Source organism: Diceros bicornis, chromosome 15 (genome assembly GCF_020826845.1).
Source record: "Diceros bicornis minor isolate mBicDic1 chromosome 15, mDicBic1.mat.cur, whole genome shotgun sequence".
Classification (NCBI taxonomy): Eukaryota; Metazoa; Chordata; class Mammalia; order Perissodactyla; family Rhinocerotidae; genus Diceros; species Diceros bicornis.
In genome coordinates this window covers 23293056-23320867 of record NC_080754.1, presented here as the reverse complement: position 1 = coordinate 23320867, position 27812 = coordinate 23293056, and the positions used below count along the sequence as shown (strand labels likewise).

The 27812-nt window shown below is 36.5% G+C and overlaps 1 protein-coding gene across 1 annotated transcript in view; it reads left to right on the top strand.

Annotated features, from left to right (window-relative positions):
- KPNA1 (karyopherin subunit alpha 1) overlaps positions 1-27812 on the top strand; it is a 74435-nt gene that overhangs the window by 24530 nt on the left and 22093 nt on the right. Inside the window, exons 3-8 of the mRNA XM_058555903.1 lie at positions 13510-13617; positions 16190-16289; positions 18615-18709; positions 25344-25475; positions 26861-26949; positions 27290-27389. Of these exons, the coding sequence (XP_058411886.1) occupies positions 13510-13617; positions 16190-16289; positions 18615-18709; positions 25344-25475; positions 26861-26949; positions 27290-27389 (624 nt within the window). The remainder of the gene's footprint in view (positions 1-13509; positions 13618-16189; positions 16290-18614; positions 18710-25343; positions 25476-26860; positions 26950-27289; positions 27390-27812) is intronic.

Below are 27812 nucleotides of genomic sequence, written 5' to 3'. Positions count from 1 at the left end.
AGGATAGACTTTTGAGCTTAGAAGGACTGTTTGACTCCCACACTACAAAAGCTCCATAAAAGGCAAATGAATGTGTCAGAACCCCTCATACCTGAGAAATAAGGTAATCTGTCATAAATATTTCACAGTTGTAGTGAGCTCTTCTCAACAGACACTTTTCACTTTTCTTTTGAGTAACACTGCACCAAATAATCCAGTTAGTTGAAGTCCAAGAGTACATTACAACCTCAGTGTTTTATTTGTTAAGGCTGTTGATGTTTGAATCAAACACTTATTATTATGATTTTTTGGGCAAATAGAATTTGTATTATATTAAGTGCAGCAAATTAAATTGTGAGTTTTTATTTATTTATTTATTTTTGTGAGGAAAATCAGCCCTGAGCTAACATCTGATACCAATCCTCCTCTTTTTGCCAAGAAAGATTGGCCCTAGGCTAACATCCGTGCCCATCTTCCTCCACTTTATATGGGACGTTGCCACAGCATGGCTTGACAAGTGGTGCGTCACTATGCACCCGGACTCTGAACCTGTGAACCCTTGGGCCGCCAAAGAGGAGCGCAAGCTCTTAACCCCAAATTATGAGTTTTGACATTCTGCTTTATCATCTTTGAAAGTAACCACTTATTCATAAAAGGATGAGTCTCTCTTGGTGTCTGTTGCCTCTTTATTTTTTTTATTTTTTTAATTTTATTTATTTATTTTTCCCCTCAAAGCCCCAGTAAATAGTTGTATGTCGTAGTTGCACATCCTTCTAGTTGCTGTACGTGGGACGCGGCCTCAGCATGGCCGGACAAGCGGTGTGTCGGTGCGCGCCCGGGATCTGAACCAGGGCCGCCAGTAGCGGAGTGCGAGCACTTTACCGCTAAGCCACGGGGCCGGCCCTGTTGCCTCTCTATTCATCCTTGTGTCTTATTTGAAGTGGAACCTTTTCTTTGGATAAGCTTTTAATATATTAGCTTCCATTTTTGGGGTAAATTTCAGAAATCACAACAGCATTAATCCATATTTATATTCACATATGTAAATGTACGTATGTGTATGTACCCACAAGAGCACAAGTGTAGGTCTAAATGTAACAACCACACACCATATTTGGCATAAAGCCTTTTGAAGATATAGTAATGGCACTTGGCCATAAATAGTGTTCGTTTTATTCTGCTTCTTCTTGGCAATGGGTGATTTCATGTAATTAGACTTCATTGTAAAATTTATATAAGTAAAATAAATTTTTTATATTCACTTACTTGCCTGAAGGCAAATGCTCTATATCCTTAATATATCAAGTGGCGAGTATGGCCCCACATATTTGATACATTTGTAGTGAAATTCTATCTTCTTCTTTGTATGAGATCTGAAATTGTGCTCGGGCTTTAATAAGTTTCTATGATAAGTTTCTGGAATATTGCTCTATTTAAAATCTAAATTTTGTCATTTCATATGTGCCATTTTTTGTAGGGAAAACTAGTAGAACTAATTAGGCTTCTTAATATCACAACAGTACTTATTTCATGCCTACATGGTAAAATAGTAAACATCAGTAAAATACAGATTCATTTAGGTCCTGTTTATCTTTCCACAGTTGCTCTGTCATCTATCTGGAAATGTCAGAGGCTTAGGCCAGCTGACCAGCTAGATTTGAGGGTAGTACAGGAGTTGATGCTGCCAAGTACACAAAAGATAACTGCATGTTTTAGGGGTACCCTTTTAGCAGACTAGCACTTAATATCTGTTATCTAGGCAGCACTGTATAAATGACCTCTGTCCATTTGGCACCAACAGACCAAAGTAAAATTTATTTTTGGCAAAAAAATTTTACTAGTTAATGTCATTCTGATTGAGCCAGTAGTAATTTTTCATGTACAAGAAGATGAACATTTTAGATTTACTCTTAAAATATTTTAAATTAAACAGATGCTTGCTAACTCAGTGTAAATAGTAACATGGTGCCGCCAGAAAGTTTGTAAAAACCATAATGAAGCAGAATGGAGGCTTGCTTGATGTTTTTAGTTACAAGAAATATCTTGTGAAATGAGCAAGTTGATGAACTTGTGGTCAGCCAACTTTTCCCATTGATTAGCTTGTTTAGCAAGTTCAGGCAACATGTAGTCTATAAATAAGGTATACAAATCATGATTGTTTTGGCAGTTTTTTTCTTTTTTAAAACCTGTTTTTTTCTCTGAGTAATATATGCACATAGTTGAAAAAGTTAAACAGTGGTGTACTGCATAACAACGTTCTGGTCAATGATGGACTGCATACACGATGGTGGTCCCATAAGATTAGTACCATATACCCTAGGTTTGTAGTAGGCTATACCATCTAGGTTTGTGTCAGTACTGTAGGGGAGGAAGAAATTTTCCTCTACCCTTGTAGGTTCTTCTGGCTGGTCTAAGAATTAAATTGACAGGAGATAGATTAACAGGAGAAAAACCAACAAAAGTTTGATAACATGTATACATGGGAGAAACCCAGGAAAACCGAGCAACTCGCCAGAAAGGCTGAAGCCATCATGTTAAATACCATCCTCAGCTAGATATCCACCTCAGGGTGGGGAGAGTTAGGGACTTCAGTGGGAAGGAAGGTAATACACAGGTAGGCGAAGAGGAGCAAACGTTGGGAAAACAGGTGTTTGGCCACACAGAACAGAAGAACACAGAGGGGAGCCCAACAAACAAGCTTTTCTCCGTTCTTCCCTGTCACCTGCTTCATGTTATGCTAAGATGATAGCTTGCTTCCTGAGACAGGTTTTTTAATCTGAATTCTTTTAGGTAGTTAACGGGGAGGTAGCAAGAAAAATGTTCTGAGTCTTTTGTTTCTTAAAAATAATCAGCCTGAAATAATCCTCCAGTTAAAGAGACACATTTTGGGGTGAAAAATTTTGTTCCCCTTCAGTATACTACGTGATGTTTGCACAATGAAATCGCCTAATGACGCCTTTCTCAGAACATTTTCTGTCATTAAGTGATGCATAGCTATAGTGCTAAAATACTTGAAACCAAACCAGTGGTATTCCTGGTCTCATTCCCACGTAAACCACTTTCAACCCTCTTAACTGTTCAATATCAGTTATACTGCTACATTTCTAAGTAATGTGTGTATGTTACTATATATCTGTATCGATTTAAAATATTGTCTATTGATATTCTGTTGGGGTAGGTGAAGACTTAAGCTCTTATACCACTCTTTTCCTTACATTCATCCTCCTAGTATATTTATATTAGAATATGTAAATATTATTCACTGCTGAGCTGAATAGTATACTGTGGTTACACTTCCTTTCTTATACTTTGTTTTTCTGGAGCTAATTGTCTCATTTTTTACCGGTTTGACTTTCTTCGAATTTCTGGCTGTCTTCTCATTCTCTGCTATAGCTCTTCTAAATTATTTTTGTCTGATTTTCTACTTGGTTAAACTTCTCAGATAATTTATCAGTTCCATTTTTTTCCTCTGGAGACCTCCACCCTACATTTTTTGTCCTCTTGGTCCAGTCAGTATTATTTATCTCATGGGCTTGCTGTATAGCTGTAGTTTTAAGACTTCCCTTTGTTGGGAATTTCTCATCTCTTTTCTTATCCTGATCCTTGTGATGTAAATAGTATTGTGTTTTTAATTTCAAATTCCACTTGCTCATCAGCAATTGTATTTTTCATGACCTGTAGTAATTAAAGATCACTAACAGCATCCTGCCATGTCATATTAAAGACACTGCCTGTGGAGATAAATTTTGCAATAGCAGTAGATACAATTTTAGCGATTAGGTTTGATTTTGGAGTCATGTAATGTTTTAAGTAATTGTAAAACAAAATTAAATCAAAATGAGGGAAGAAATTTTAAAAATAAACAAAAGGAATTAAATGGCCCAGTGTGTCGTGCTTGTGGCTAAACCACACAAAGAGGAATTATTTTAATACTGTTTAAAATATGGCAATATGATTAATTATCTCTTTTGGGATATATCTTGAGGGCAAAAAGAAGTATAAACAAATCTTCAACTACTTTTAGTAATCATATAGGATTGTTAGATATTCTGAAACTATATGTATTTGTATATGGATACAGAAAATAAGTATTTATGTTAATATTAGGAACTTGGATTTTTTAGCTTAAGAAAATATGGAAATATAAAATCAAGGAATTATATAAATTTGAATTGGTAATATCAGTAGGGATTCATGATGTATTTTCTTTAAACACACAACCACACACACAGACACATGTGTGCATACCCAGCTCTGTCCTAAAAAGGCCTAGAAATAGTGAAATACCTTATAGCAGTGAGTACCCCTGGCACTCTGAGATTGTGGTCATTAGAATTTTTCTCTCAAAGGAACAAGGCTCCTTGGAAAAATAGCTGATTCTCAGTTAAAGATAGGGAATATTCAAGACGAACACAATGATGTTTTTTCATAACATAAAGCAAGCAAGTTGTCTAAGATCACTGAAATTGTATTGAAAAGACTCAGGAGATAGTTTGAATAGTCTCCTGTTAGCCAAAAGTGGGATATTTTGAGTATCAGAAAGGGTACTTTGAGGACTTATACTTCCAGGCAAAGTGGAGTAGCAGGGCCCAGATTTACCCTCCTTCCTGAAACAACCAGGAATAAACAGACAAAATACATGAAACAACAGTTGAAGACACTAGACATTAAGCAATGAAGGACAGTGATCTCTAGAGATGGGAAACAAGTGAGGTGAGCCCCATGATTGCCTCAGCTTACTGCCTGAGAGCATTTCCAAGTTGCAACACAGGGAGGGGGAACTAAGGTAGAGCCCATAGCTTCCCTGATTTGAGAACTTAGAGTCCAGGGAGATCAAAGCGAATAGTGTTCATAGAATGGAATACCAGAAAGGAGAGACCTGTGTATATAATATAGAGAGAAGCCTGAAGATCTTCCAAGGATTTCCTTGGATATTCAGCAGAGTACTGATCAGCACATGTGTTTGAGGAAGCTACTCAAGGCTAAAGATTCTCTAAATATCATCCAAGAGGATTAGAGGGAATAGTGCCTGGCACTTACACAGAGCTGAGAATAGTGCTAGCTAGACTGGAAAGACTCATAATCCATAGGGCTTTAGGTAGAGCATTCACTCAGGAGAGTCTTGGCTCAGTAGTGGAGATTAATTAGCCATAGACTTAGTAGTCCTCCAGACCTACCTAACAAATCATAAAAGCAACATCCAAGAGGATCAGACTGTTTCCATGTAGTTTAGCTGCATACCAGAGCAATACCCAAGAAAATTTATAGGAATACAAAAATATCCAGTACCCAGCAGAGTCAAATTGACAGTGTCTGGCATCCAAAGATTACCAGATATACAAAGAAGCGGGAGAACACAATCATTAATGAGAACAATCAATCAAAACCGACCCAGAACTGATACAGATATTAGAATTAGCAGAGCATGACATTAAAACAGTGTTGTAACTATATTCCATATGTTCAAAAAGTTAAGTAGAGACATGGAACATATAAAAAAGACTCAAATTGAACTTCTAGAGATGAAAACTACCATGTCTGAGAAGAAAAATACATGGATCAATGTCAAATTAGAAACCACAGAAGAGAAGGTTAGTGAACTTCAAGGGATAGAAATAGAAGCTATCCAAAATGAAAAAGAGGGGTAAAAGAATACACACACACACACACACACACACACACAGAAGAGAAGACATCAGTGAGCTGTGGGACAACTTATAAGAAACCTAATCCATGGACAGTTAGAGTCCCTGAAGGAGAGGAGAGAGGATGGAAGAGAAAAAAATATTTATAAAGAAATAATGGCTAAAAACTTTTCATGAGTATTGAAAACTATAAACCCACTGATCCAAGACACTCAATGGATCCCAGTCACAAAAAAACACGAAGAAAACTACACCATGGCACATTATAACCAAACTACTCAAACCACTTGTAAAGAGCAAGTCTTAAAAACACACGGAGGAAACAGACACGTTACCTGCAGAGGAAGGAAGATAAAAGTGACGTCATATTTCTCATTGCAAAGTATAATACAAACCAGAAGACAGTGGAAAAACATCTTTAAAGTACTCAAAGAAAGGAACTGTCAACTTTGAATTCTGTACCTGGCAAAAATATTTTTCAGAAACAGTGGTGAAAGAAAGATGTATTCAGGCATACAAAAACTGAGAGTTCATCACCACCAGACGTACATTAAAGCAATGTTAAAGGGTGTCCTTTAGAAGAAAAATAATGCCCTGGATTGCTTTGAAGCAAATCTGAGACATCAAACTATTTCATTTATAAATTCTTCACTGTGTATCTCTAAAAGATAAAAAGACTTGTTTTTTTTTTGTAGTGAGGAAGATTAGCTCTGAGCCAACATCCATTGCCAATCCTCCTCTTCTTTGCTGAGGAAGATTGACCCTGAACTAACATCTGTGCCCATCCTCCTCCCTTCTATATGTGGGACACCTGATGTGCAGTGCGCAGGTCCACGCCCGGGATCCAAACCTGCGAACCCCGGGCTGCTGAAGCGGAGTGCGTGAACTTAACCACTATGCCACAGGGCCGGCCCCAAAAGCCTTTTAAGCTTAAACCAGAGTAGTGTTGTCATACTTGAAAAGGTTAACAGTTCCTTAATATCAAGCATCTAGTCAACATCCACGCATCTAGTCAACATCCATCAGCTTTTTCTTTTCTTTCTTTTTTTTTTTTTTTTTTTTGCTGAGGAAGACTGGCCCTGAGCTAACATCTGTGCTAGTCCTCCTCTATTTTGTATGTGGGTTGCTGCCACAGCATGGCTGATGAGCAGCGTAGGTCTGCACCCTATCTGAACCTGCAAACCTGGGCCACTGAAGTGGAGTGTGCTGAACTTGAACCACTACGCCATGGGGCTGGCCTCAACATCCATCAGTTTTTCACCTGAAGCTTTTGCAGCCTTTGATGGTCATTGCCTGGATCCATTACTTTACTAGGAGTTGCAACGATTGTTCTATCTTTCCTTCTGCTTTTGTTAGTTGGCAGGTCACTCTAAAGAAGAGCTTTTCTTCAACAAGTTTTTGGTTTTCCTGAATTACTAATCAAATAGGAAAGAAAAATACTTCCCTCCCTTTATTTATTTTCAAAATATGAGTTGGTTCCGTAGCATCCTCCAAAGGGACCAGTAAAGTGTATGTTTTAATATTGTTAGGAACTCATAGTGTTTGACATATGTATATATCTGTGAAACCATCACCATAACTAAGATAGTGAACATATTTATCTTTCCCAAAACTTTCCTGGTATACCTTGGATAGTGCCTTTTCCCCACTCCTCTCCTCCTATCTCCAGGCAATTCTGATCTGTTTTCTGTCACCACTAATTAGTTTGCATGAATGGAATTCATACATTGTGTATTCTTTTTTGTCTGGCTTCTTCCAATCAGCGTAATCATTTTGAGATTCATTTATGTTGTATGTATCAGTAGTTCATTCTGTTTTATCTTTGAGTAGTATTCTGTTGTAAGGATAAACCCACAATTGGTTTATCCATTTGTCTGTTGATGGTAATGTGGATTGTTGCCAGTTTTTGGTGATTGCGAATAAAGCTGCCGTGAATTTTCATGGACAGCTCTTTGTATGGACACGTATTTACTTTTCTCTGGGATATATTTCTAGGAGCAGAGTGGCTGGGTTGTATAGTAGGTATATGCTTAAGAAGCTGTCAACTGTTTGCCAGAATGGCTTGTACTATTTTACCCTCCCATCTGCACTATATGAGAGTGTTAGTTGCTCCACATTGTTGTCAACATTTGGTATGGTCGGTCTTTTTCATCTTACCTATTCTAAGGTGTAGTAGGATGCTATTGTGGTTTTAATTTGTATTTCCCTAATGACTAAAGTTGAGAGCTTTTCACATGCTTATTTGCCATCTGTATATCTCCTTTAGTGAAGTCTGTTTGAATATATTCCTTGTTTTTTGATTGTCTGCTGAATACAAGTCCATTGTTGGATATATGTTATGCAAATATTTTCTTGCAGTCAGTGGCTTGCCTTTTCATTTTCAGAAGTGATTTTTTTTTTTTTTTTTTTTTTGAGGACGATTAGCCCTGAGCTAACATCTGTTGCCAATCCTCCTCTTTTTTGCTCGGGAGGATTGGCCCTGGGCTAACATCTGTGCCCCTTTTCCTCCACTTTATATGGGATGCCACCACAGCATGGCTTGATAAACAGTGCGCAGGTCTGCGCCTGGGATCTGAACCTGTGAACCCCAGGCTGCCAAAGTGGAGTGCATGAACTTAACCACTATGCCACCAGGCTGGCCCCCACAAGTGATTTTTGAAGAGCAAAAGTTTTTGATTTTGGAGTTCCATGTATCAGTTTTTTTCTTTTATGGCTTGTCCTTTGATGTGTCAAATCTAAGATCTTTGCCAAATCCAAGGTCACTTAAGATTTTCTCCTGTGTTTTCTTTAGGAAGTTTTATTGTTCTGGCTTAAATTTAGATCCATGATCATTTACATTTAATTTTTGTATATAATGCGAGGTAAGGGGGGGAAGGGGCATTTTTTGCATATGGCTATCCAGTTATTCAGATGCCATTTATTAAATAGATTGATTTCCCTCATTGAATTGCTTTGGAACCTTTTGCAATCAATTCACCATATCTGTGTGGGTCTGCTTCTGAACTTCTACTCTATTCCATTGGTCTATTTGTCTATCTTATATACCACACTGTCTTTGATTACCGTAGCTTTGTAATGAGTCTCGAAATTAGGTAGTGTTAGCCCTCTAACCTTGTTCTTCTTTTTCAAAATTGTTTTGGCTCTTATAGGTCCTTTGCATTTTTATATGAACTTTAGAGTCAGCTTGTCAATTTGTACATGAAAGCCTGCTGGGAATTTGATTGTGATTGTATTAGATCTGTAGATCAGCTTGGGGAGAATTGATATCTTAACAATGAGTCTTGCAACTCATAAGCATGGTGTATCTCTCCATTTATTTAGGTCTTTAATTTCTCTCAGTGATTTGTAGTTTTTGGTGTATAGGTCTTGAACATTTTTTTGTCAGATTTTCCCGTATTTCATAGGTTTTGGTGCTATTGTAAATGGTATCTTTTAAATTTCAATTTTCAGTTGTTCAGTGTTAGTATTTAGAAATAGTTTATTTTTGTATAAAGTTTTATTTTGTGTCTCATCCTAAAGCTTGCAAAACTCCCTTATAAGTTCTAGTAGCTTGTTTGTAGATTCCATTGGGTTTTCTACATGGATAATCATGCTGACTATAGATAAAGAAATTTTTCCTTTTTCCTTTCCAATGTGGATGCCTTTTGTTTCTTTTACTTGCCTGATTGCACTGACTAGCACCTTACCTTGCAGTATTGAATAGAAATGGTGAAAGCGGACATACCTGTCTTATTCCTAATTTTTAGGGGAAAAGTAATCTTCCATTAAGTATGACATTAACTCTAGATTTTTCTTGTATTTCCTTTATGAGTTCAAGGAAGTTCCTTTCTGTTCCTAGTTAAATAGGTGCATAACTGTTTAGAACTCATGTTTTCCTGATTAATTGAGCCTATTATCATTATTTCTGATAATATTTCTCTGAAATCAACTTTGTCTGACATTGATATCACTATTCTAGCTTTCTGTTAACTTGCATTGTTAATTAGCATTAGCAGTCTTTTTCCACCTTTTTACTTTTAACATATTTATGTTTTTGTATTTAAAGTGTGTTTCACGTAGGCAACATATAGTTGATTGGGGGGGGTGTGTGTGTGTATATATGTTTAGTGATTCCTTTAGGGTTTATATCTGTAACTTATAGTCTGACTTCAACTGATATTATACTACGTCATGATTCATGGTTTTTACTTCTGCGTATGTGTTATTAAACCTCCAGTCTTTTACTACGTTTGTTTTAAATTGTCAGTTATCTTTTTTTAACAGCTTTATTGAGATATATTTCACATACCATACAATTCACGTATCTAAAGTTTACAGTTAGTGGATTTTAGTATATTCTCAGAGTTGTACAACTATCACCTCAATCAATTTGTGATCATTTTCATCACTGCCCCGTTAGCTGTCACTCTCTGTTTCCGGTCTCTCCCCACCCCCCCACCCTGCCTAATCTGCTTTCTGTGTCTATAGATTTGCCTATTCCTGGACATTTCATGTAGTAAGAATCATACAATATATGGTCTTTTGTGATTGGCTTCTTTCACACAGCAGAATGTTGTCATGGTTCATCTATGTTGTAACATGTATCAGTATAGGCGTACTTTGGAGATATTGCGGATTTGGTTCTAGACCACCGCAATAAAGTGGATATTGTAATAAAGTGAGTCACACGAATATTTTGTTTTCCCAGTGCATATAAAAGTTAGGTTTACACTATATTTTAGTCTGTCAAGTGTGCAATACTATTATGTCTAAAAAGACACTGTACATACCTTAATTAGAAGTACTTTAATGCTAAAAAATGCTAACCATCATTGAGCCTTCAGTAAGACATAGTCTTTTTGCTGGTGGAGCAGTATCTGTAAAAAAAAATACAGTATCTGTGAAGCACAATAAAGCGAGGTATGCCTGCACTTCATTCCTCTTTATTACCAAATAGTATTCCATTGTGTGAGTATACCACTTTTTGTTTATTCATTCAGTTGATAGACATTTGCATTGTTTTCACTTTTTGACTACTGTGAATAATGCTGCTATGAACATTCACGTACAAGTTTTGTGTGGACATATGTTTTCATTTCTCTTGAGTATATATCCCCCAAAAATATATTAGGAGTGTAGTTGCTGGATTATATGGTAACTCTAATGTTTTGAGGAACTGCCAAGCTATTTTCTAAGAAGGCTGCACTATTTTACATTCCCACCAGTGATGTATGAGGGTTCCAGTTTCTCCACATCCATGCCAACACTTGTTATTATCTGTCTTTTTGATTATAGCCATCCTAGTGGGTAAGTGGTCAACTATCTTTTAAAGACATTCTTTTTTTAATGAGAAAGTTGTAAAAAGATTTCACCACATTTTTACCATTTCTGTGCTCATCGTTCTTTTTTGTAGATCTGTATTTCACCTGGTATCGTTTTCCTTATGTCTGAAGAACATCCTTTCACATTTTCTTACAGAGCTGGTCTGTTGGTAATGAATTCTTTCAGCTTTTTTATGTTGTTTTTAAGTCTTTTTCTTTTGATACTTTAAATATGTTTGATCCATACTCTTCTGGCTTCCATTGTTTTCAGCAGCCAGTCTGCTGTCATTCTTGTTTTGTTTTCCTGCATAGAAGATGTGTTTTTTCCTCAGGCTGCTTTAAGATTATCTTTTTATTGCTCATTTTAAGCAGTTTGATTATGATGTGCTTTCATATTTTCTTCATTTTTCTGCTTGAGGTTCTTTGAAATTTTGGATTTGTGGGTTTATATTTTTCACGAATTTGGAAAATTTTCAGTCATTCATTTTCCAAATATATTCCCCCACCCCAACTTTAGGGCTCCAGTGTGTGTATATCAGGCCACGTGATGTCCCACAGCTGACTTATGTTTTGTGTGTATTTCCTCAGCCTTTTTTCTTTCTCATATTTTGGAGTGTTTCTATTGCTGTGTCCTTAAATTTACTAGTCTACAATATCTAATCTGCTGTTAATCCCATCCAGTATACTTTCATCTGAAAAATTGTACTTTTCATCTCTAGGTGGTTGATTTGCTTTTTTTTCATGTCTTCCTAACTATCCTTCATGAATATGTGGAATATATTTATAACAACTATTTTAGTGTCCTTGTCCAGTTTGCCGTCGTTGTCATTTTTAGGTGATTTTGATTAATATAATTGATTATTTTTCTTCCTCAAGTAGGATCATCTTTTCCTACTTCTTTTGTATGCTTGGTAGTTATTGATTGAATGCCAGGCATTGAGAATTTTACCTCGTTTGGTATTAGAGTTCAGTTTTTTGTATTCTTTTATTAAGTATAATTTTGTATTCTTTTAATATGTATAATTCTGACTTTGTCATTGGATGTAGTTAAGTTATGTGGAACTAGTTTGCTTTTATGTTTCATTGGGCTGGACCAGAACAGCCTCTAATCTAGGGCTAATTTAGCCTCACTATTGAATCAATACCCTTCTGAGTATTCTACTCAGTGTCCCATGTATTAGGAGGTCTTTTCTGTTCCCACTGGTTGAAATGTGAACTATTCCTCGACCTGTGTGACCTCCAAAATTGTTCTGCATACTCCTTGAAGGTGGTTCCTTTCCCAGCTTTGGATCTTTTCCTCACACAGCAGCGCTGATCAGTACTAAGCTAAAGACTCAAGGGGAACCTTCTACAGATTTGTGGTGGTCTTTCTGTGTTGATCTCTCCTCTTCAGTACTCTGCCTTTTGGATTCTAGGTGTCTTGGCCTCCTTAGTTCTGAATTCTGTCTCCTCAACTGAGGGAGCCTATAGGCCTAGGCCCTGTTTGGGTTCACCTTCCCTATGCTGGGAAGGTGGACCTGGAAACTCTGTCTGGGCAATAATATGAAGCAATCATAGGGCTGATCTTGTTTCTTTTCTTTTTCTTTTGGTGAGGAAAATTTGCCCTGAGCTAACATCTGTTGCCAGTCTTCCTCTTTTTTTTTTGTGCTTGAGGAAGATTAGCCCTGAGTTAACATCTGTGCCAGTCTTCCTCTGTTTTGTATGTGGGTTGCCGCCTCAGCATGGCTGACAAGTGGTGTTGGTCACGGGGATCCAAACCTGTGAACCCGGGCCGCTGAAGCAGAGTGCCCCAAACTTTAACCACTATGCCATGGGCCGGCCCTTCTTTTTTTTCTGAAGGATCACAGCCTGTGCTGCTTCTTGTCCAATGGCTGAAACCCATGGTTTTATGAATTTTGTCTGCGTTTTTAGTTGCATGGGATGAGAGGATAAGTTCTTGTTACTCCATCATCGCTTCATGAATAAGTGTACTGTCTAGAACTCTTAAGGATATAATGGAAGCCACCTTAGGCAGCTGCTTTTGGAGAGAACTATCCTCCTTTGCCTACACAAATTAATGAATGCTTTAAAGGTAGTGTTCAAGCAGTAGTTAATTGTCGTCACTGGTTGCTGGACTCGTTGGGAAGGTCAGGGAACCTGAATCCACTATCCTTGAGGGATAGGAGGGAAGAATTAAGTCATCCTGACATCATTTTTATCCTCATTCCCCCTGATGTATTGGTGAGACTATTGTATCACCTACTTTGCATAGAAGGAAGAGGGAAATGGCCAAGGATGCCCCGGCTCCTTTTTCTAACCTTATCTTTTTATATATCATGCAGTGTCAGGCCTGTCTTAGTAAGTTTTACCTTATCCAGTGTTGGTAATAGCATGTTGTGATAGTTAACTGCGTTAGATTATATGACTGTGGAGAATAGGTCCTCATCAGGAAGGATTTGAAGGCAGCATAAAATTGAAAAACTTTAGAATTTTTAAAATGATTTTTAGAAAGCTCCATTTTTATTACCTTTAAGTGGGGCACCTAATGTTTCAATGTTGAATTCCTTGTTTTAGAATTACTTTAGTAACAGTCTTTTATTTTTCAGCTATTCAAACGAAGAAATGTTGCTACAGCAGAAGAAGAAACAGAAGAAGAAGTTATGTCAGATGGAGGTTTCCATGAGACTCAGATTAATAACATGGAGATGGCACCAGTGAGTAAGATAATGGAAGAAGCTCTTTTTAATGTTTTTCTAATGAAGATATGAGGTTTAGATCTCTTTTTTTAGGTTTAAAAAAGAGGTTAGATGGCTACGAAAAGTGCTTGGCATTTCATTTTTGAATTAAGAAGCCATATATTAAATCTCATGGTTCATTACATGTTTATTATATTTTGAATAACATGCAGTTAAACAGAATTAACTAAATTAAGAAGATTAATTCAGCTGTTAAAACTTACAAAGACAATTATAAAATAAATTTATTCCTTAAAAATTGAATAACAAGGGATACTTTAAAGGAAGTCCCAATTTGTTACTCATTTCAGTTACAAAATTGGATATGTTTATATGATTTAAAATTTTTCTGTTATAACCTATTTTGTAACTTTCATGAGGTTACCTAAACAGATAAAAATTACTGATTTAGTATTCTTTATATGGATCCCACCTGTCTAGATTTGCAGTTTATTGTAATCAATTATAATGTTTTAATAGATCATAAATATACATGGTTTTGAAAAAAAAGAAATATATCTTTCTTCTACCTTAGTCACCCCAGTGGCAACCACTGTTACTAGATTCTTATTTACTCTTTTTGATAAAAATTCGCATGCCTCCCCCCACCATTTTTTGCAAATAGTGGCACATTATGCATAGTATTTTATAGATTTTTCTTTTTTCACTTCATAGATCTCCAGTTTTTATGGACTAGTTTTCTTTTGGAATTAGGAGACCTGTTTAACTCCCTTTGAAATCAATATAGACACTGTAGCCAATATTATCATTTTGTGGTAGATTCTTCTAGGCCCTTCAGAAAGTCAGGCTGTCCATTTGTTTTTTAAGTGGATGTTAAATGAATATGAAGCATTTTGTGGACTGTATTAGTCACAGTTCTACAGAGGAAACAGAACCAGTAGGAGAGAGATATTGATTAATTGATTGATTTTAAGGAACTGGCTCATGTAATTGTTGGAGCTGCTAAAATCCGTAGGGCAGGCCGGGAGGCTGGAAATTCAGGTAAGAATTGATGTTGTAATTTTGAGGCTGAATTCGTTCTTCAGGAAATCTCAGTCTTTGCTCAACTGATTAAATGAGGCCCACCCACATTTTGGAGGATAATCTGCTTTACTCAAGAGTACTGATTTAAATGTTAATCAGATCTAAAAAAATATTTTCACAGCAATATCAAGACTGATGTTTATCCAAACAACTGAGTACCATAACCTAAGCAAATTGACACATAAAATTAACCATCCTAGTTCACTCCTTGTCAACTTGGCGTCCATACACAGTCCTTAAACCATACTAAGTCTCCAAAACAATAACAAAGCTGTACCTCCATGTAACATGATATAATTGTCCTGCGCGCAACTGAAAATGCACTAACCTTTTCCCCAGAAGAGGATCCAAAGTCCTTGGGTGATGTTGACTCCTCTCCTTGATATCTTGTAACTTAAATACTATGATGTAAAGTTAACAATACTTAAATACTATGACTGTAAAGTCACTACATCTTATGTTATATGAAGGGGGTAAGAGAGAGAAGAAAACGAAGGTGTGTATACACACACACATATGCAAACACATTCATAACAAAATCATACAGGTATCTTTGTTTATTCAGGAATCAGTCTTGTAAGTTTCAAAGAGGTTACTTTTCTGACTCTCAAGAGCAGAATACTTCATTCTCCCCATGGGGATTCTTAAGTGTTAGATATTGCTTACCAGCCATCTAGCGCTTACAACTCAATGCAACTTTCTTCACAGTTCATCTTGTTGAGTGTAACCCATTGTGACAAATGATCCTGAGAAGAAAGTTAACTACTAATACTATACATGGGTTGTAGTGGGAAATGGAAAAGTTTTAATAAAGCAGAAAAATATTGGGAAACTGAAAAGTTTTAATAAAGCAAGAAAACAGAAATTTTAAATAAATTTAAGGGTTAGCTGTTGAATTTGGTGGTGGCTAGAATCTGTGATTTATACAAGACTACTCTGTACTCATTCAGTAGATATTTGTTGAGTATCAACTGTATGCCAGCGATCAGTGATGGAGTGGTGAGATAGACAGAGTCTGTGGCTTTCAAGGAGCTTACAGTATACTGAGGGAACCTGGGCAGTAAACAAATAACCAAGAAAAATATCTGATAGTGAAAAGGACTGGGCATAAGATTAAAATAGAGTGATGTGATAGAGATGGAGTGGCTGCTTTAGGTTTGGAGGTCATGAAAATCCTTCTTTTAGAACTTGACGTTTAATCTGAATGACAAGGAACAGCCAGCCATGTGATGAGCAAGGAGAGGAAGAATAATAAACACCTTGTCTTAGTATTTACTATTACGATTACTTTCTCACTGTTGTGAGCTTTTTAATGATAGACAAAGAATTTGGCTTCATCACATTATTAACCATGTCATACATTTCTACATGTGAAGATTGTCCTACCTTTCTGTAACTCTTCTAGATAAATATGATTAACTTAATAACTTGGCCACAATTTATACTTTGTTTTCCTTTGAATAAAAGTTAAAATGTTATTATATTTGCTTTTTGTTTGTGATCCCAGGGTGGTGTTATTACTTCGGACATGATCGAAATGATATTTTCCAATAGCCCAGAGCAACAGCTTTCAGCAACGCAGAAATTCAGAAAACTGCTTTCAAAAGGTGAGTCCTGAATATGTTAACTATATTTTTTCATTTATTTTCAAAATATTGCTTTCCCATAATCTGCTTTTTCACACCACAGATAACTTGCTTTGGAGTGTGTCTATCAACAGAATAAAAGGACACATACAGACATATATGTAGTTATGAGCCATGGCTAACTTTTGAATTTCCTTATTTATTTGTGCGATCTTAACAGGACCAGAAGGCAGCATTATTTTCATTTCTGAGCTATCTTAGAAAAGACCTTAAAGTGATAAGAATAGTAGTTAATATTTCATGTTCATTCAAATTGAGAAGCTCCACTCTTTTTTTTTTTTTTTTAAGAAAAACTTTTAAAATATCATTTGAGGGCCGGCCCCGTGGCTTAGTGGTTAAGTGTGCGCGCTCCGCTCCTGGTGGCCTGGGTTCGGATCCCGGGCGCGCACCGACGCACCGCTTCTCCGGCCATGCTGAGGCCGCGTCCCACATACAGCAACTAGAAGGATATGCAACTATGACATACAACTATCTATTGGGGCTTTGGGGGAAAAAAAGGAGGAGGATTGGCAATAGATGTTAATGCAGAGCCGGTCTTCCTCAGCAAAAAGAGGAGGATTAGCATGGATGTTAGCTCAGGGCTGATCTTCCTCACGCGCGCACACACAAAAAAAATCACTTGAAAGAGCAATGATTGTTGATTTTAATGTTAGCAGTTTATCACTGAAATTTAAACTTGGATTTCTTGGTGAGCAGTGTAACTACTTTTTTGTATAATAAGGGTAGAATGGAATATGCTGCTGCTTGACATCTTGGGCAGGTAAAAAGAACTCTGGAACTCAGAACCGTATTAAAGTGTCAATAGTAAATACTTAAAACCCCGCAGTAGTAAGTTATGGTTGTTTGGAGTTATTAGTGATAAATTAATATATCCCTTCAGGTTAACTGGAATAAAAACCTACCACCATGACAAAAAAATAATTATGTTTTTTGCGTGACAACTTGCTAAATATTTGAAAGCCATTATCATGAACACTTTCCCCATCCCTCTAAAAATGTCATCGCTTTTCAGCGTGCCAAGCCTAATGGGTTTCTTACATAATGTGGCTTTTTAAGGCCTTTTACCACTCTAGTGCTTTCCTGCATGTATTCTAATTTTGCCAGCCATTCCTCTTAAAAATGTGATAACTAGAATACAGTACTCCAGATGTGTTCTTATGATCGCCTTACTTGTCCTGAGACTATACATTCCAGTAACGTACTCTAAGTTATTTTGGTAGTCATGGCATAGTAATGATTCATTGTATTTGCAGCAGTCTAGACTCCCTAGTACTTTTCCTCATGAACTGTTTTTAAGTTTGTCTGTGAATTTATATGGATTTTTTTAAGTTGCTTTTTTAAAAATTCAGTTGCTGAATTTTGCTTTATCCCTCTTGTTTTATTGTGAACTTTGGCTTATTCTTTCCATATGTTGTTTCTGTAATCTAGCATACTTTGTCTTTATTGTAATCATCATATTTATTTGCTATGTTTTATCTGAATGGTTGATAAAAATGTTGAACCAGGGAAAGAACGTGTCGTTAGAGCTCTCTCCAAATTAACATTGAATCATTAGTCACCTCTTTCAGTAAGGCCATTGACTTGGCTAAGGAATTCCTAGTACTACTGTAATCCAACTGCCATTTTTCTTGCATTGCTTCATGAGTGTCCTCAAAAACTTTGTCAAATCTCTTGCTGAAATTGCCATGCTAATTGTCTGGGACATTTCTTATCTATTCACCCAACAAGTTTCTATTGAATGACTTTATTTATAAGATACTCGATTGTCATAACTGATAACAAGATTAATTTGGCAAGTCATCGTTAGTGAATTCTTGCTGGCTTCTACTTATCACTACAACTATAAAATTAAATCTTATAAGTGCGCTCAGAATCTCCTAATCCAGTTTCTTAAGGCAATTTGTGTTAAACCAGACAGACTCAAAACCCATGCAGAGAAAAAGGGCTAGAAAGAAGTATACCAAAATAATAACAGTGCTTGTCTTCAGATGTTTTTTCCCCTACTTCCTAAGTTTTCTAAAATGGTAGAGGCAGTAATTTTAATTTTTAAGAATTCTGCCTATTATTTCCATGTTAAAACTTACCTTATTGTGAAACTTTAGAAGCTGCCCTAGTCTCAAAGTGACTGAACTCAGTTTTACATTTTTTTTTCTTTTTTAGATTTCCAACATGAAAGAGATGCTAAAATGGAGGGAGGGATATTATGAAGTACTTTTGAGCTATAAAGTCCTTGCGTTGAAATCAAAGGATGTTTTTCTTCTTTCCTTTTATTTTATGGGGAGACAGAACCTAATCCTCCTATTGATGAAGTCATCAGCACACCAGGAGTAGTGGCCAGGTTTGTGGAGTTCCTCAAACGAAAAGAGAACTGTACACTGCAGGTATGAATTATTTTCATTTCTTGCTTCATATCTTAATTCCCTTTGCAAACTTACATGTTGTACACAGATTCGTTACTTATTTTAATCTATATGAAGGGTTAATTTTATAGTGATGTTCCTGACGACCACATTGCAAGCTGCTTTGATAGCTTTGTTGACATCCAGGCCCTTGGTTTTACGTTTTAGAATTCTTATCATTTTTAGCCATGTAAAAGATTATTTTATGATGATTGTGGTTAATACTTACCTAATAGGGAATTGGTTGCAGTAGAGGAGCCATTATAGATAGGACCTAAATGTGGGCTATGTAAAATTTGGTGTTGAAGGAGTTTTTTAGATTATACTTGTTGGCTTTCTCAGGACTGTGTAACATGGGCTAGATCAGAGACTCACTAATCCCCAAACCTGCCCCTAATTAATCCTCCCCTGACCCCAAAAGAGCTGACAAGAGCCTTGTCAAGAATGTGTATGCTTTCTGCTGTGTTGATATAGTCTATCAATACTGTATTATATAGGGGTTCCAAGAGGAAATTCTGGATTGAATAATTTTCACAGTAAAAAGAACCGGCTGTCAATTGACTCTCATCTGGGAGTTATCTAGAAATCTTAAAATATTATTGTTTTCCTGAATAAAGTTGGATTTTTAGTAAACTAGTACTTTCTCAGTAAGTAGACTTCCTTGGAGTAACCAACTGAATCAATTTCTGTATTATTCTTTAACAAATATGTGTGTTACCTAAATTCTCACTTGTAGGATCTAATCTGAAGGGCTCAGGCCCTTTCGAGAGACTGTGCAACCATAAACATTGGTTAGTGCCAAGATCACAAAATGGGGTTATTTTTCCAAGTAAATATTTGCCAGTAGCAAGGTAATCATAAAGATCACTTTCACCCCCTTGTTTGCTTTTGCCTTTCTCTAAGGCTGTTGGGACTGGGGCATTTTTGTAAATGACAGTCCCTGTCTCCAGGTTCCTTACTGTCCAGAGCGTTGTAGATAATTCATAAGACTTGATGCTTTGTCTTGATATTTTCTCTCCTTTCCTCCCACCCCATCTTTCTCTTTCTTTTACTCTCTTTGTTGCGGTGATGAGTTCCTTCCAGAGGGAAAACAAGAAATCCCGAAAAGGTAGAGTACTTCAATGTCCCATCAGTTTTTCTTCTCCAGTTTGACATTTACTAATTCCCAAGTTCATTTGAATTAAGATTCTGTTTTGCTAGCTGCCTCCTGGGTTGTAATTCTGGTCCCCATCTAAGGCCAGGATCACCAGACACCTGAAGAATAATCAGGTTCACCTAGGGAGCAAGAAAGAAAGACTTTTTCCAGAAAAAAGGAAATCCAGACAACCAACACTGCAGAGAACAGAGCCTGAGCCCCTAAGCAACATGCCAAGAGAAGCAGAGGGACCAAATGAAGAGCCTTACTGCAGTTTATCATTTGAAAAGCTTTATAGGAAGAGGGAGGTAGGGAAAATTATCATTTTGTTCACGTGAAAATATGTTTCTATCCTATCTCTAACATGAGAGTAATTTAGAGACCCTGAATTTACTCCTGGATCTGGCAGTTTTTAATAGGCAGTTGCAGTGGTCCAGTTTCTTAATGAGTTAAAGAAAGATGGTATAACCTCCTAGGCCTGAAGTAAAAAAGTCAGAGAAATAGGTCATTCCCCATCTCTACATTCTTCAGTACTCCCTAAAGAGTACAGTATATTCTCTCAGCAGTGTCCTCTCCTGGCTAACACATGTAAATTCTACATCATTTTTGATTCTATAATCCTAGAACCTGTATCTTAACACATTTGAAGATGAAAGCCTTCTAATTTGTTTCTATCTAAATTCTCAGATTCCACCCTTTTGCAAACTAATAATTAGGCTGAATGATTGAGAAATGATTCCTCTGGAAGTGACCACCTCGTGATTTTTACCTTAGCTGTCCAAAGACTGAGAAATAATCAATCTGTTCATTATCTAAAGGGCATATTCCCCAGCTTTTCTTCTGTGTACATTTAAGCACAACAGTGTTCTTTTCTCCAGTGTGATTAATGGATAACCTTGACCATCCCAGAAGCAGGAGGAGCAAGTTTATTGAGGGAGACCTTAGAGCTAGGAGGCTTAATGCTCAAATAATTAGACATGCTCTGGGAAACTTGGAGGGTACTCCTTCCTCTGTCTTCTTGGAGAGCACTAGGATGTAAGTTGTCCCTGATGTTCCTACCTGCTTACTAGAAATTTGAAAAGTGCATCTTTGGAATGGGGATTTTGCCATTTCTCTTCCAGAAAGAGAGTAATATATGGTCATAATAGTTAAACTCACTAATAAATCCTGTGGACAAACTTAATCCCTTCATTCCAGAGATAAAGAACTGTGAATCCTACTGAAGGGTCTCTTCACTTCTTTTTTGGCTTTCCATATCCCCGAATCAGTGAGGTACCTCACACCAGGGATGTAAAAATTCCTGCTTTGGGCAGTGCTACCCAGATACTCACTTACCCTCAAACGAGGTGAACATGGGTGGAATCTAGGATTTTTGGAAGCAAACAATGCTATTTAGCTAAGAGCATTCTCAAGCTCAGTGACATGTAGGCCTCAGACATACTTGAGCTCTTGACATGAGATTGGTCTGCCTTATGGTATATTTCTTGTCCCCACTTTGTTTGGTTTTTTGAGTCCAGGCCCAGCATCTCTGTACTGTCTTTTGCAGTGCTGAGATGTTGCATTCCCAAACCTTCTTATAGAAGCTTATAAAAATAGCTAGAAATAAGTAAATTGCTTCTTAGTTCCAATTGTTAGACAGATACTCTTCTTAAAGTCATAAGTTTGAATTAAATTGGTTTAGTTTCTGCATTCCTGCCTTTCTTGGCCCCTCTAAAAGCTTAATGTGATAAACTGCAGTAAGCCTTCGTCCTCCTACATCTTTTCCCATCCTCATTGAATCCCTCTACCTTTCTTGAAAGGTTGCTCAGATGACTCAGGCACTGTTCTCTGCAGAGTTTGATATCTGGGTTTATTTTTCTGATGTGAGCCTCTCTTTTCACTTGCTCTCCAGGTGAGCCTGGCATTTGCTAGGAACCAGAGTGGACCCGGCAAAGTGGCCAGCAACAGAGTCCTGATCCAAATGGAGAAAGGGAACCAGGCGTACCTCAATCTGGAGTGGGAAACTTGATAGGAGGTCAGAAGTACTTCAGCTTTGGATTCTCATTTTCCTTATTTAAGGAACTGAGCACCAGAAGGTAGAGACTGAGAAAGGGAAGGGAGAAAATATGAAACCTTCAGTGTGCCCTTCAGATTTGAGTTGTAGCCTTATTTAGCAAGTCCTGGACATTGAAAAATAATTGTGGTATTACAATTTATAAGCAATCACAGCTGCTTGACAGGTTATATCCTTGTATGATGCCATCATGGAACACTAAGAATATAGTAGTTTAAAACAAGAGAGGAAGTAGAGATTATAGTTATGTTGGCTACCGTTTATTACTTTAGGTAATACTATTTCTTAGATTTTTTTTCGTGTTACTGATTTTTTCTTGAATCTCATGGTTACTTACTTAAATTACTTTTTCTGGCCATCTCTATCATAACTTTATGCAGTGTTTTTGCTCTCAACTCAGGGCTTTCCCATTTCACAACTCTCTTTCACGTTAAATTCTAATCTGGGACCCAAGGCTGAGACATTAAAATAAAGGCCGAAATACCCAGTAAAAGAGAAGTTAACATAGGTCAGAGTACAAGCAACTTTTAAAAAAACGTACGTACCTTTTAAAAAAAATTAGAAATTGCTTCTCCCAACATTTTAACAGAGGCCTATACTCATGGGGGGAATTTTCTCTCTTCTCCTTCCCTCCCCTGTTCTCTCTCATACATACATACATATCACACACATACACACATGGGTATAGAACATTGCACAAATATAACTTAGTGGGTTTTTACAAGCTAAAAACATCAAAGTAATCAGCACCACGAGAGAGAGTGTGTGTGTGTGTGTGTGTGTGTGTGTGTGTGTGTGTGTGTTAATGCCTTATTAATGCATGAGTGTGATTGAGTTTTCAGTGGCCTTCTGGTTATAATTATTCATCTGTTTCTGTCTCCACGAATGGCAGAACTACTTTCTGACTTCCATTCTTATCAAGAGAGACCTTGAATCTTCTTTGTTTTCAGAGGCTGTCATCATTGTGTACTTCTTAGTGATAAACTAACTCTGGTACATTCTTCTTTTGCTGAGATGTCCTAATTTCCAGTTTTCTTTCATCCATGTTCAGGCTATTCACTTATTCTCCATTTTGCTAATTGTCGTCACTCTGTTTTGTTTTGCTTTTCCATTTTTTTCATTTTAGTAGTATCTGGAATTCCTTCTCATTTCCTGTGAGACCTCTGGTGCTAAACCTCATCAGACAAATAGCAATTTGAACTCTGGCAGCAATTAATATTCTAATTTCTTCTTCTATGTCATTAAAGATAAGTCTTTAATATATTCTTTACTCAGGTTATTATTACCATGTCTTTTGCATCAAAATCTCACTGCAATCCATTTTTTCTTTGATATGGATTGGTATGTATGCTGATTCTACTTGTTCTGTATAGATTCCTTTTCCTCATAGTTTTCATTTCTTTGACTTGGTCTCTGCAGTGTCTGATGACTCTTTGTTGAACTTTGAAACTTCTGGTAGGAAAGTTTGCGTTTGTACTCATTATATGTCTCTGTCTTACTAATGAATTTTTCTAGTAAGGAAAGAAACTACATTTTGGGTGAACTGTGTTTTGTTTTTAGCATTCGCTAAGTAGTCTGGCATATCATTATTTGAAATTTCTTGCCCTAGTTACCAAAACTACAAGCAATTGAAAGATTTTTATCCATGTTACAGGTATGTTTTAGAGAGGAAACTATGGCTGAGATAAGCATACTAGATTAGGAGGCCATAATGTAGTCCTCTGACTGGCTGTGTAACATTACTCAGATCATTAGTCAGATTTTTGGATCTTTTTCTCATAATTTCCTCATTCATACATTAAAGAAGCCAGACTTTTGGGTTGTTGTGAGGAACATCTGAGAGTATGTGAATAATGCTTTGAAAATATAAAGTACTGTGCAGGTGTAAAGTTTCAATTCAGACAGATTGAAAGGGTTTGAGCATTGGTTTTAGTAGTGATTTAATTACAGAGGTGATATGTGATGAGTTTTTATTTTGTGATATTCAGTGTTTAAAAGTTTCCTGTACTTCTCTTATAACAAAAAGTTATCAGTCAGAAAATATGTTCCCTTTAACTGTGGTGCTCCTGTTCTGGGCCTCTGTGCTGCCTAATATCGGTGTCCAGGTGGGCTACCAAAGGACTTTATCTCACTTGTGTATGTCACGTTTATAGGTTCCCTTGAACGTCCCCTTCCTTAGGCATCTTCTGCTATGAATTTGCTATCATTCATATGGCTTTGGACGGTACTAATTAGATTATCTTTCCTTTTTTTTTTTTTTCCATCTTCCCCTACCTCCAATGACTGATGATTTAGTTTTCCGTATGACAGCTGCCTTTCTGTTGACTCAAAAGCTTAGAAGAGTCGCAGCTCCATCTTTTGATGACTTTTTGTTGATCTCTCATTCGAGGAGCATACCACTCAGTTTTTTTCCTGCATATGTGCTTCATTAAAGGATAAATAGAAGACAGAATGGGAGAAGAAAACAAAACTAAAATTTAATTAAGAACTCAACTAAATAGAATTGTAAAAGTTCCTTCTTGGATTTTAAGAGTTCATTCTTGGATTTCTCCATATTAGGCTAAAGAGTCAAATTACTGTAGAGATGGGTAGAATTAGTAAATGCTGTATTTTGTTGGTCGTAATTTCCTTCATGCCTTCTCTTTATCCGTTTATCAACCTGTAAGAATGCTCTTTTAAAAAAAGTCTTACCTCTGTGCCTTGGTTTGGAGCCTTCTCATTTATTACAACCTCTTATGCTCAGAAGTTGCCATTTCTGTTAATTTTATGCCTGTTAACTCCTTTTGGTCTATTTATCGTTTAAAATATCTTTTGCTTTTTTCATTCTGCTTATATTTTATACATTTTACGCTAACATCCTCTCCCCATTATACTTTTGCCCATCCTATAGAAATTATTTAATTTTATTTTTATATTAGATAGTATACATGGTTTAAGGCCAAAAGGTACGTAAGGCTTTACACTGAAAGTATCTTTCCTTCTCATCCTTATTACCTGACTTATCGATGTAGATAACAAGTATGTACAGTTTCTTGTGACTCCTTCCAGAGATGTTCTTTGCAATAAGTCATGCATACGTTCCTTCCTAACCCTTTTAGAAAATATAGTGTGATACCATGTTAATATACACCGTTTTGCGTTTTTTTCATTCCGTTTTTGGGAGATCATTCCATATCATCATATGAAGCACTCCCTCATTGCTTTTATGGTCTCGTGATAGCTCTACCTTGATCTGAAATTTTAGACACCCTGAATACTCCTTTACTGAGGTATTTCTTCTAGGAATTCTTCTTTTAAAATTAATATAATAGATTATTTGCAAATAATGATCTCAGATTCTTTTCTTCATGTACGGAACACCTTTATAGTTAAAAGTAAACAAGCTCTTAAATTCTAATAAGATAATGAAATTATTTTTATCTTTATAGTTTGAATCAGCTTGGGTACTGACAAATATTGCTTCAGGAAATTCTCTTCAGACCCGGATTGTGATTCAGGCAGGAGCTGTGCCTATCTTCATAGAGTTGCTCAGCTCAGAGTTTGAAGATGTCCAGGAGCAGGTAAAAAATGAAACAGATAAAGAGAAGCAGATGAAAGAATAAAATTTTTCCCTTTGGTCTTACATTCATGGCCTCAGTTTCACCACTTGGCCATGACAATCCATGGTTCATCGTAGGGAGTGTTCTAGAAATCTAAACAACCAAAACAGAATATTTCGTAATGAACATAGCCAGAAGTTGTCCTGGAAACGTAAAACCATTTTTCCCTTCCAACCCTGAAATTCGTTAAGCCCTATAGATTTACTTTTACACCATGGAAGCAGTTACTGTGCTTTTTCTTGTGTGAATCTCTAGTGTATGTGGCAGTAGCAGATCTTTGCCACTTTTATGCAGTAAAAGACTTAGAAAACATGAATTTTTTGTTACTGCAAACTTTATTGAATTTGTAAATATAAATTACTGCTAAATGAGTATGATTTTCTTCTACAATTTTATTGAGATATGATTGACCTACAATAAACTGTGTATATTTATTTATTTATTTTTTATTTTTTTTTGTGAGGAAGATCAGTCCTGAGCTAACATCCATGCCAATCCTCCTCTTTTTGCTGAGGCAGACTGGCCCTGAGCTAACATCTATTGCCAATCCTCCTCTTTTTTTTTTTTCCCCTTTTTCTCCCCAAAGCCCCAGTAGATAGTTGTATGTCATAGTTGCACATCCTAGTTGCTGTATGTGGTACACCGCCTCAGCATGGCTGGACAAGCGGTGCGTTGGTGCACGCACGGGATCTGAACCTAGGCCACCAGTAGCAGAGCGCACGCACTTAACCACTAAGCCACGGGACCGACCCCTAAACTGTGTATATTTAAAGTGTACAATTTGAGAGTTTTGACGTATGTACATATCATACAATCATAACAATCAAGATAATCATAACAATCAAGATAATCAATATATCTATCACCCCCAAAAGTTTAATAAAGTTATCTGCATTTTCATTGCTCTTAAATTCTTTGTTTACTGTTTTCTTTTGTAAGCAAGCTTAAAATACATTTTTAATCAGCTGAGTAAGCCATTGAATCTCTGCTCTGTACCAAGGGCTGTGTGGAATATTTCTTAGGGGTAGAGTCCCGTTAGGTAAAGAATATGTATAAGAACTGATTCCTCCCTTTAATAAGCTTACTGCCATGAGTGTTCACATGTACACTTTATAATATTGTTGATCTTCGTAATATTATTGATCCTCTTCCCCTAATCCCACAACTATTTCATTTGGCTTTCTGATGGGTGAACTTAGGAGTGTTAATAGTAATGTCCTTGTGTAATATGTTGATTAACTATATAATTTTATAAGGAGTTATTGTGATATGTCGGCATCTTTTTTGAAAGAATTGTGAGAGAATTAAACTATACAACCTGTCATTAATGAAGAATTCTTTCACAGGCAGTCTGGGCTCTTGGCAACATTGCTGGAGATAGTACCATGTGCAGGGACTATGTCTTAGACTGCAACATTCTTCCGCCTCTTTTGCAGTAAGTTTCCATCACTTTTTTTTTTTTCAGTAAGAAAAATATGGGAAGTTCCTTAAAAAGCAGTGCATGTTTGGAAATCATTTCGGATTTCCTAGTGTGATTTTTCATTATAGGTGTTTTCTTACTAACTTGTTCAGATCATTTCTTCAGGCATCCTATCTTATTCCAGTGCCAAAATTCGGAATTAGTTGTGTTAGAATTAATAAACTTCATTGTTCTGGAGAAAAACTATTTGAAGACCTCTGTTTATCAGTAGCATTAAATGGTTTAATGTTTATCTTATGCCATCAGAGAATTAATGTTTATTATATAGATTACCATTGTATCATCATGCTTGTAGGTTATTTTCAAAGCAGAACCGCCTAACCATGACCCGGAATGCAGTATGGGCCTTGTCTAATCTCTGTAGAGGGAAAAGTCCACCTCCAGAATTTGCAAAGGTAAAGATTATGCTTGTAGGAAATTGGCAGAAAAGGTAGAATTAAAAGAAGGTAGCAACCAATATGTATATGAACAGAAAGACGATAATTTTTGATAAAATTTAAAATGTGTTAGAATTTTACCTGGTTTCGGAGAAATAGGACTTTCTGTTTGTTTGTCTTTTAATTTGGGATAAATTTTCACTGCCTGTAAAGAACTCTGAATCACTCTTAAAACCTAGGATTTTTTTATTTATAACAAAGTATCTAAAATACAGAATTTTCTAGCTTTAGCACTTGTGAAAGTTCCTTTACCTCTTTAGTCCACAAAGAGTGTGTTTTGACATGGAATCTCACTCTGAGAATGGGTATATATTAAACTTCACTCTGAAATTATTTTCCTTGGGCTCTGACTGCCTCATCAAAGTAAACTGCAAGGCTACT